Below are 11,388 nucleotides of genomic sequence, written 5' to 3'. Positions count from 1 at the left end.
CATTTATTTTTGTAAGCTTGGAGAATTTTTCGATTTTTATCTTAGAAACGACAATATTGAGCCTCGAATTGATATCGATACCAAAGATAAATACTAAAACCAGGTTAATGATTATCAAATAATTGATCAAATGGATAAAAAAATGTCTCTTTTTTTTTTTTGTTAGATACCATAATTTCTCCATTTTGAAAATTTTAAGATACATGAACAGTCGTGGCAGAAAAAATTATTCAAATCATTTATTATTCACAAAATAAACTAAGCTTAAATAACAGAATTTAAGTTTGATACAAGATGAACGATAAAATCAATCCAAATCAGTCGTATTGCCAAACAAGGTGATTCTTTCGATTTTTAGTCCTACGGACTCGGGAATTTCGGTCCACTTTCTTTAGTCGTAACTCGTAAGCAAAGCACACGTCATTAAACTGGGATTCTCTGCCAAAGACAAGAAATTGACAGAAGAAAGACCTTCACTTCCTGTCCGGCGGCTTGTACGAAGAAGAGAAACCCAGTCGGTTTCAGCTTTCCCTTGATTTTGTCGAAGCTCGTGTCAGCTCCGAGCATGGGCAAGCGAACCGACCATCCTCTCGTTGGGTGACAACAAGGAGAGAGATGGAGAGAGGGGCCGAAAACTGATGACGTCTGTGGCTGCTGACCAAGAACCTCCAATGCCCACCTCGGCGGCCGGAACGAGCGGCGGCGCCACCGCGCTAGGAGCCGGCTTCCAGGCGTTCCTGAGCTTCCGAGGGCCCGACACTCGCCGCGGGTTCACCGACACCCTCTACCACGCCTTGGTCGACGCCGGGGTCCGCGTCTTCAGAGACGACGACGAGCTCCGCGTCGGCAAAACAATCGGGGGAGCGCTTCTGCGGGCCATCGACGACTCCAAGCTGTACATCCCCATCTTCTCCAGATCCTACGCTACCAGCAAATGGTGCCTCCGCGAACTCGCGCGGATCGTGGACGACACATCTAGATCGAGGGGGAACAAGAAGATACTGCCCATTTTCTTCGACGTCGAACCCGACGATGTGAAGCTTAAGACCTCTTTGTACAGTGATGCTTTGGTGGAGCATCAAAAGAAATTTCCCGATGAAGTGAACGCGTGGCGAGAGTCTCTTGTAGAGGTTGGTAAAATTAAAGGATGGAGCTTGAAAAATTATGGAGGGTAAACTCTGCAGATCCTTTAACTTTCTTTTGCATCATCTCTATAATGAATTGACAGACTAATCTCGATGTGTGTGCAAATGGGATGTCTAAAGGAATGAAATTTCGTTCCCGTATTGTTAATTCAAACTTTCCGGTAAGAAACATTGACATTTGGTGAATTTGCTCCCAGTGACTTGATGAGCTTGGAGAATTTGCTCTTTGGTTTGATTCCGAGTCTTATGAGTTATCTTGCAATGTCAAATTATGTCCCGGGAGGTTGTGTTATGCATTTATGAATGTATAAGCCATCCTAATTTCGCAAGTTCAATGAAGGACACTAACCTGCACTTGACTCAGGACCTACAGTTCTTCAGCTCAATTAACAAAGGAAACCAACATCTGATCTTACACATTGTTTTTGCAATTATAAAGTTACAGGAGGTTGTGAAACTAGCTTTGGTGGGTTCTGTAAGCTTGCTGATTTGTCTCATACGTCTCAGTTCCTTTATAGGATCAGCAAGAGTAATAAATTTCCATTTGGTTATAGTTCCCCTGGTACAATAATGTCACTCCAAAGCGGGGTTGGTGTTGCTTTAGGGACATATTTCAACCTGTACTCAGTTTAATTGGACCATTTAAAGATTAGTAAGGAATGACAAGGCCTACCCTGTCCGATAAATTTTTAGGCAACCCGATTGGATATTGTCATGAGTTTCGTGATGAAAGCGGAGGGCCTAGTCGAACTAATTTTGTATTCCTTTTTTGATTTCTGATATGAAAGTTCTCTTTGTTATTACAGAGAGTTCATATGTATTAAGGTATTGCGAGTTCTTTTGTTCATGTACTCTGAATTTGATAATGAATTCTATGCTCATTTGCCTGTGGATGCAGGCCGATGGCCATACCACAGAGGTTCTGATAGCAATTTCTCCCTCTGTCTATTTATTTTCTTGTTTATTTGTTGGTTAAGATTGCCAGTATCATATTCAGACTTCTTCCTCGAATCCTCATCAAAGACACATAATGCTGAAATCCGATTGCATCCAGTCCTGTCATACACATGCTTGGAGGTTACAAGAACTTGCATATATCATTCTTTCTCACTAAAAAACATGTTTTCTTGTTGACAGCCAAGGAGAGCTTACGAAACTGGTTGTTGAGGAGGTGTTGGATGAGCTCAAGACTAAACACAGATATGTGACCGAACATCTAATTGGAATGGATGACCGAGTAGCAGCCATAAAAAAATCATTAGACATCCATGCTGGTGGCGTACGGCTTGTTGGGATTCACGGGATGGGTGGTATAGGTAAAACAACCCTTGCCAAGGTCATCTTCAATCAACTGTCTTCTGAATTTGGAAACTGCGGAAGTTTCCTTAATGATATCCGAGAAGAGTCAAAGAAGGATGGGTTAGTCAAGCTGCAAGCCAAATTAATATCCGACATTGTTAATTCTAGAGTTATAGGAAAGATTGATGACGTTGGATATGGAATAAAGAGGATTGAAGAAACACTTTGCAATAAGAAGGCTTTGATTATTCTTGATGACGTGGATAAGAGCGAACAAATCGAGAAATTGATTGGAAGTTCTTTATATTCAGGAACTAGAATAATTATCACAACAAGGAATAGAAGTTTGCTGCAGATTAGGGGATTCAAGTATGAAATTCTAGCTTATGAAATGCGGGAGATGAATTCTAAGGATGCACTTCAGCTTTTCAGTCGGCATGCATTCTGTGGAGACTCACCACCAGATGATTACAACCACCTTTCAACAGAAATTGTCCATGTCACGGGAGGACTTCCTCTGGCTCTTGAAGTTATAGGCTCATTACTTTACTCTAAAGAGGAAGTAATATGGATAGAGACATTGGAAAAGTTAAGAAGCATACCAGAGGAGGAGGTCCAGAAGAAGTTGAAGATAAGCTTCGATGTCCTTGATGAGTTTCAACGGCATATTTTTCTTGATATTGCATGCTTTTTTGTTAGTGAGGATATTACCGATCCCATTTACATGTGGACGGACTGTAAATTTTTCCCACAAAGTGGGATTAAAGTCCTTATCAATATGTCCTTGATAAAGATATTAAAGAACAATAAACTTTGGATGCATGATCAGTTAAGAGACCTTGGAAGGGAAATTGTTCGTCAAGAAAATCCGATAGAGCCTGAGAAGCGTAGCAGGTTATGGATCAAAGAAGAGATACTCGATGTCATAAGGTCAAAAGAGGTAAAGTGAGAATAACTAGTACCTTTGGAAATGAAATATTATATTCCCTGTTATTAGAAATTCAATTGTCTGCTTAGTAGCTTTCTTTTCCCTTAACCTTTTATTTAAGCTGTGAAACAGAATAGTTATTTGTCAACAAAACTCCTACTCATCATCCTAAGTCTTTATGGGCAGAGGAAGGGAAAGGTTCAAGGACTTGATCTAGATGGAAGGCATACTCAGATCTTACTTACAAATGACAAGTTTGAAAGGTTCCCACATTTAAGGTTTCTTAAATTATGCAATGGAACCTTTGTTGGGGACTTTGTGAATTGCCATACAAAGCTAAGATGGATATCTTGGGATTCCCCTCCTCCAGATATTAGGTGGGCAATATGCATCTACAATATGTAGTTGTTCTTAAACTGTCTACCAATCACATCAATGATCTAGATATATGGAGCCTAATCAAGGTATGCTATATGTTTACTTGTACTCTAATATTCTCTTCTCAAAATCATTAGATGTTCCGTCATTTGGAAGCTTCATTTATTTTGGCAGATGGCATGCAAATTGAAAGTTCTATCTCTTCAAGATTGTCCTAGCATAACAAGAACTCCAAACGTCTCTGTATGTTCTACTTTAGAGAGGCTGACTCTTTGGGTATGTGATAATTTGATGACAATTGACAGCTCCATTGGGATGTTAAAGTGCTTGGTTGACTTGGATATTAACGGCTGCCCCCTTGAAGAGTTGCCTGATGAAATTGGAGGGCTGGTGACTCTTAAGCGCTTCTCTTTAAAAGGCTGTATTAGGCTGAGGAAACTCCCCGAGTCTATTGGTAACCTAAGATGCCTGTCAACTTTTGACATTTCATCTACCTTGATTAATGAACTTCCAAATTCTGTTGGAGGGCTGCCGAAACTTGAGTTTCTGTCCATGGCATCAACAAAGATAAAGGAACTCCCAAAATCTATTCTTAGCTGGGCATTATTGCTTGAGTTGGATTTGTCATTTGCAGAAATCATTGAATTACCTGAATCGATCGGAAATCTAAAAATGTTGAAAGTGATTCAGGTGGGTTATAATCCAATAAAGAAGTTTCCTCATGCTCTTGGAAGATTGAAGAATCTTGAAGAGCTACATGCCCCTGATTGTAAATTGGAAGGTGAAATCCCTGCTGAAATTGGAGCGTTGTCCAAGCTGAGAATCTTAGTTTTGAGGTTTAATGAAAGAGTTATTGTTCCAAGGACAATTGTTATGCTTCCTCTCTTGCAAATGCTGGACTTAAATACATGTAGTGAGATTCAAGAATTGCCGCAGCTTCCCTCTAGTTTGACCGATCTAGTGCTGGAGTCCCGTTCACTGCAATTTGTCCCTGATCTCTCAAACCTTACTAACTTAGTTAGATTGGTCCTCTCTGATGGGTCTCTGGTTAGAGGCACAACAAGCTTAAGACAAACTTGTGACATGCGATGGTTACGGAATTTATCCAAACTGAATGAATTGAACTTATGCCTGTTAAATATCCCTGCACCACCTACAGAACTGGGCTCCCTTTCTTTTCTGGAAAAACTTACTTTCTATGGACTAGACCTGCAATCCCTCACAGAGCTTCCATCATCTCTGTTGTACTTACGAGTCCATAATTTCAATGCAGCAGGGTTACCCATGTCCAACTTGAGAAACTTGTCAACTTTCAGACTCTCGCGGTCAGAGCTGAAGGAAATTCAGCTCCATGGGCTTCACGAATTGGCAAGTTTGAGTGTCTCAGACTGTAAACTCCTGGAGAGGTTATCCTTTCCATCAAGTGTAAATGAAATTTCTGTTATTGGTTGCCCAAAGCTAGTTGAGATTCATTTTCCAGGTGTTTTGGAATCACTTGAAAGATTGGGTATTGAGAGGTGCGAATCCTTTGATAGGTTAAGTTGTCTGCTGGAGCAAGAATCTGATGAGCTGACATTTTGTGGGGGGAGATTGTCCCTTCTATCAAGCACCTTTAAGAAGCTCAAAGAATTCAGTGTTGTAGAGTGCCCAAAGCTGGTTGAGATTCAAGTCGTGGGTATTATGGAATTACTGGAGATATTTTCAGTGGATGGGTGTTTGGCTATGGAAAGATTAGGTGGTCTATCAAACTTGAAGAACCTCAAGTCGTTAAGTATGAGAGAGTGTGGTGCTCTTCGAGCTGTTGAGGGCCTCGATCAATTAGAGTGCTTGTGTCGATTGCTTGTTGGTGATTATGGATTATTGGAAAGGTGGATTGATTTATCGAATGCAAAAATACCAGATGAGTGCGAGATGTTAATTTGGGATTGCAGGGGTTCATTAAGTGAGTTTTGTCCACGTAAAATTGAGTGCATCCCATTCAATCGCTACAGAGAGATGATTCCTCTTGGACCAAACCAGGTGCGCCCTCTCTTCCTGCCTTATGTTTCTACATTGCAAGTGCAACTTGCCCTTTCCCCTCTGCCTGTTTATTTCTTCCATGTATTGTAGTATTTTCTGTAGAGTATTTTCCTCTGGTAGCATTTAGAGAGTATTTTGTGTTCTGATCAATTGTTGGTTATGGTTTTTTAATTTAACAGTTACATTTATTGGGTGTCTAACTGATACCATTTCTCATACACTGGTTGTAATTGAAGAATAATTGTAATAGGAAAATCAAGACATACTTGTACCATATTGTGGTGCACGTAAAATAAAATATTTCATCTCACACACTGTAAGACATTACCTTTTTTAGGATAACACGGAGACATTACTTTACCATGACAATCTATTCACTCTTACCACACACAGAGTACTTAACGTTGCATGAATGAGCATATTCTGTGTACTCCATAATTAATAACATGAATTGGTGATATTTTATGAGCCATACAAATCCAACTGTATAGAAACTGTTCTCAGTAAAAATTATAGTATGAAGAAACATCATTTCTCAATGCATTTCATTAGACAAAGACTCCATTTTTTCATTTTTTCAGATGGTAGATATTTCTTAGAACATGCAGTATAACGTCTTTATCATTTCAGAAAATGACAAATATACCTTCCATTAAATTGGATTAATACTACAAAAAACCTCAAACTGGTAAATTTATAACAAATGTATCTTCCGTTAAATTGAATTAATACCATTAAAAACCACAAAACTGGTATTTTGACAAAGGGATAGTAAAATCCCGAATTGGTATACTAGTCAACCGTCACATGTTATCCAACTCAGTAATTTGATAGTAAAATTTAACAGAAACTAGCATAGACATAAATTTTTCACAAATGTACTAGTTTAAGGTAAATTTGTCAAAGGTGTATCAGTTTGAGATTTTTGTGGTCAAAAAATTAGTTTTGGGTAAATTGTCACATGTGCATCAATTTGAGGTTTTTTGTGGGATTAACCCTTTTTATAGTGGACTTATTGATTTGAAGCAAGGTTAGCTAATTGATCTGCAGACAGATTGCTTTCGCATCTGCCCTGCTTCTGACTTGCTTCTTGTTTGAAGGAAGGTTTATGAGGCATGTTGAATCAACTTTGCCATCTGTTGTTCCTAATCACATGAAAATTTTTTAAAAGGAAACCCATGATTCTACTCATACAGAGGAAGAAGTAACTATAGAGCTGACATAAATACTAGGCAATCACCAGCTTCATTGCAGGGAAACTGCCCCACAAGTTTAACCCCCCAGCCCAAGGCAAAACTCTGACCATCCAAATTGGATTAGAGAGGGAGAGTCTCTAGTTGACAGCCTATTCTGCCACTCATTTGTCTGTAACCTCATTTGCATACTGCTGAATTTAGAGACAACATCTTGAAGAAGGTAGAATCCTTTTGAAACAACAGCTTATTCCGCAACCTCATTTGCAATCAAATAAGAGCTTGCACCCAATTTCCTAACAGAAAGTCCCATTCAGAGACGATAATATTTTGCCATCCCCTCTTATTGGGTTTAGTTAAAACCACCGGTTAGGGTTTGAAGCAAAGAAGTGCACATAAACTAACTTGACACAGGCTTCTCACTGAAGGACAATTCCTCAAGCAGTGAAGTAAAGATTCAAGCTTGTTTTGGTAGAACTGACAATCTAAGGATGCTGAGAGTTTCTCTCAAATTGTGCTTCATTTGTTAGAAGCTTTTTACGTGCAACCAGCCCCAAGATTTTTCCGACATTCTTAAGGACCTGGCTTTGAAAGCAGGCATCTATTGGATGCCTTCTTTAAGGGTTTAAGTTTATGGACCCAAAGAAAGAAAATGTTTATCTCTTATAATCTCAAAAGCATGTCTATGCTACATTAGGGTGAATGTGCTAACGCCAATCTTTTCAGAGAATTTGACTTCGAAGCAGTTACCAAAATAAATCATTTAACAACTCTAATTACCTGGGTTGTGAATGCAAAAATTCTCCAATTTTGCTTATGCTTAATTTCATGTGAAAATTTCACAATCCTATTTTTGCTTTATTTATGACAGTAAATCCTTGGACTGTTATTTATTTCTTATAATTTTTTTGTTGTTGCAGCGTCCATGGTATAGATTCCTATGCTGTCTCTTATAGCTCTAGGAGATATTGTTATTGATCCGAGGAGGAAGAGGAGTCATGTCACTAATTCCATGCTCCAATGGTTTAAGTATCTTTTCCTTTTTTTATCAGTGTAGTAGGTCCTGTAGTGTAACTCTTGATAAAGAGTCCATGGAAGCCTCAATTTTGTTTCGCTTCTGTTTTCAATGTGCTCTAATATGTGTCCATAGTACTGAAATTGTATGTTCACCCAAATATTGAATGAATACTTTGGCAATAACTTTGTTATAATTTATAGGTGCATTTTGCCATTATGGATACAAAATTTTGTTCCACTGGTCATGTTTCTGTTCACAACTCTTGTTTTCTGAAACTCATAACCAGTTTTCGTGACTTCTTTTTCTCTGTCGATTTTTCCTTCATCAAGTGTCAAGCGTTTGAAAGTGATATCATTAGTCACTCAACTTATGGGCTAATTATGATTAGACTAAAGTTTCTAGTTTCAACATGCTAGAGATAATTATGTCTGTCGCCATGTCTAATTCTCTGCAAACTGTTTTGATCCCAAGTCTATTAACTAGAAGGACGACGGTTACGTGCTAATTACTGAGTGTCGATTTCTTATGGTGGCAAAGAAAATCAAGTTTTTACTCGGAATTACAAGCACAAGACTGATGGCACAACACATGTAGAAGCACAATAGTTAAGAAGATGATGGGCGTCTTCATTTTTATCGGTCTGCTTTCTCTCGAAATCTGATTTGCTGCATATTTGACTTAGATTTGTTGCCTTTCCTTTCATCATCAGTAGTCGCGTATTGTAGAAGCTGCGGCTATCAACTAAAGAATCTGTCAAGTACTTAATATCTCTGCAGGACTCTGGTGTTAACTTTGAGTCAAATGAGGGTTCCTTTAACTTTGAGTCAAATGAGGGTTCCAAACTCATAATGTCCTTACTCAGATTCATACGGAGATTCTTTCAATGAATGTTCGGTCTCAGCTGTTCAACACCTTGGATGGGAGATCACAAGAGGAGCTCAAACTCTTGAATTGCCTAGGTGGACTTTCACCCAATGACTCCAACTCGTTGGGTTATGAGCCAACCAAATATGTCAATCGGCCCAATTTTATATCCACTGCGAAATTATTAACTGCATTCACACTTCATGCATGTGTAGTAACGAAGACCCACCTACAGAACCCAACATGAGTTTTGCCTTCTTCATCATAAATTTCTCAAGAACATGAGCATCCCGTTGTAATTCGATTGAGGATGCTATAGAAGAGAAAAATATAATTGCGGACTCAATTTCTTCTTCACTTCTGGTAGTTCTAAAATGTTGAATTCAGTGGGCATCATCTTGAATCTAGTATATAGATGAGCAGATTCAAAGATACGAATATATTTAAAGATGCTAAATTTTTTCTCGATGTTGAACGCCTGGCCATTTTTTTTTCTCATCTTTTGCCAAAAGGAGAATTCAGTTCGTTCTTGCAAGATCTATAATACTCATAGAAATTGACGGACAACAGAGACAAAAGAACAAGGTCGCATGGGAAAGAAGGGAATGACTGAGAGACAGGCCTTATCGTCTCCCCATTGGATTCTTGGAAAGCACCAATTGCCTTTGAATTTTATCGTCTTCCAAGAGCCATTATAATTTTCAAAGACCGACCCACTTTATTCAAAGCCATTGATTCTATGTATAAACCACTTTTCCTGAACACGAGAATAATTACTGACGAACCCCTTGAACGGTTGCCGTGCTGCCAGCGCCAGTCTTAAAATATTGAATACTGCTGGAAAAACAGTAATATTATAGTCTTGATTAAGCAAACCAAACAAGTTTGTCTGCGTTAGTGCTTCAACTATCATAATGGTGACTTTCACTAGGCTGCATGTATTGAGAATCTCTAGCTCTAAGCCTAGGAATACACACCCCTAATTTTTCTATAGGGACATCACAGAGAGAGAGAGAGAGGAGGGAGGGAGGGAGTGAGATAAAATAAGCTCCATGGCGAACCTAGAGGCCAGAACGAGCAGTGGTGGTGCACTGGGAGGTGAATATCCAGTGTTCGTAAGTTTTAGAGGAACTCACCTTATGGATTCACCGACTCCGTCTACCTCGCGTTGGTAGTGGCAAGAGTTCACATCTTCAGAGACAAAGATGAACTCCATGTAGGGGAAGTGATTGGTAGAGAGCTGCTTCAGGCTATCAATAACCCCATACTCTACAAAGTTATCTTTTCTCGAAATTATGCTGTCAATAAATGGTACCTCCTCAAGCTCGCTATGATACTCCCATTTTTATTTTTATTTTGATATAGAACCTGCTGATATCAAGCTTAAAACATCCTTGTATAGTGATACCCTCTTCGAACACGAGAAGAAGTTCCCTGAAGTGAAGGCGTGGCAGAAGGCTCAAATGAAATCAACAGATGGAACCTCCCGAAGGATAAAGGGTAAACTCTATTCCTTAAACTCATTTTTTTCATTCGAGGGAAAATAAGAACACGATTTCATGTCACTGTTTGGTTTTATTTTCATTTTTTAATATAAGTTTACTTGATCATGAAAATATTTTTCAGAGGAAATAACTGTACTTTATTTAATATTTTCGAAGTAAGTTTTTTGTACCAGATTCTGAGGAATTCATTACTCTTTAACTTTTATATTTGGAGAATACCAATGATTAAGCATTGTTAATTCCGTCTCAATGATGTTTTTCTTATATAGAGTTCTACATGATCGATATTGCTTTCTCTTGTGCTGCAATTATGTGATTTTCTGTGGAAAATGATTGCAAGACCCATATATTAATTTATCTAAACAGATCAAATCACAAATCCACAAAGTTGCAGGAAAAACGAAAAAACATTGCATCTTGCTTGAACTCTAATCAGATTATCTACATATAGTAAGATCTATTTCCATCCTAAATTTTTATTATCACTTTTTTGTCATTAATGAAATAGAAGGGTTCTCTTTTTGACGGCCATGGACAAGTTGAAGATAAAGCATAAACTTGTGACTGGGCATTTAGTTGGACTCACTGGTCGGGTAGAAGTCATGAAGTTACAAGACATCGATTCTGGTGATGTGCAACTCATCAAAATTCATAATGGGTGGAATAGGAAAAATGACAGCAGCCAAGGTTGTCTTCAACCAACTATGTCCACACTTTGCAAAGCGATGCAGCTTCCTTGAAGACATTTGAAAAGAGTAGACGAATGATGGCTTAGTCAAGTTGCAAAAGAAATTATTGTTGGACATGGTTAATCCTAGAGCAATAGGAAGACTTACTGATTCTAACGATGATCTGAGGATAACCAGAGAAATAGCTTACGAATACATACTCCTATTTGGATGTCATTGATAAAGATATTAGATAATAATAATTTATGGATGCATGTCCAACTAAGATATTTTTGAAAGGGAAATTGTTCATATAAAAATTTTGACAGACCCTAGAAAGCATAGTAGGTTGTGGATAAGTGAACAAATCC

General features: G+C 38.5%; 1 protein-coding gene across 3 annotated transcripts; it reads left to right on the top strand.

Annotated features, from left to right (window-relative positions):
* The first annotated feature begins 448 nt into the window (after positions 1 to 448).
* On the top strand, positions 449 to 8,162 carry LOC104437587 (disease resistance protein RPV1-like). Of its 3 annotated transcripts, none has more exons than XM_039310197.1 (4): positions 449 to 1,171; positions 2,283 to 3,384; positions 3,559 to 3,836; positions 5,027 to 5,146. In XM_039310197.1, the coding sequence occupies exons 1-3, from the start codon at positions 639 to 641 to the stop codon at positions 3,775 to 3,777; spliced, it is 1,854 nt and encodes a 617-aa protein (XP_039166131.1). In that variant the 5' UTR covers positions 449 to 638; the 3' UTR covers positions 3,778 to 3,836; positions 5,027 to 5,146. The 3 variants fall into 3 exon arrangements, with proteins under 3 accessions (XP_039166131.1, XP_039166130.1, XP_039166129.1); XM_039310196.1 differs by lacking the exon at positions 5,027 to 5,146 and adding an exon at positions 3,925 to 4,066; XM_039310195.1 differs by lacking the exons at positions 449 to 1,171; positions 2,283 to 3,384 and adding an exon at positions 7,883 to 8,162 and having other exon boundaries at positions 3,633 to 3,836; positions 3,925 to 5,769.
* The last annotated feature ends 3,226 nt before the right edge of the window (positions 8,163 to 11,388 follow it).

This window comes from Eucalyptus grandis, chromosome 3 (genome assembly GCF_016545825.1).
Source record: "Eucalyptus grandis isolate ANBG69807.140 chromosome 3, ASM1654582v1, whole genome shotgun sequence".
Classification (NCBI taxonomy): domain Eukaryota; kingdom Viridiplantae; phylum Streptophyta; class Magnoliopsida; order Myrtales; family Myrtaceae; genus Eucalyptus; species Eucalyptus grandis.
This window is presented reverse-complemented; position numbering and strand designations above follow the sequence as displayed.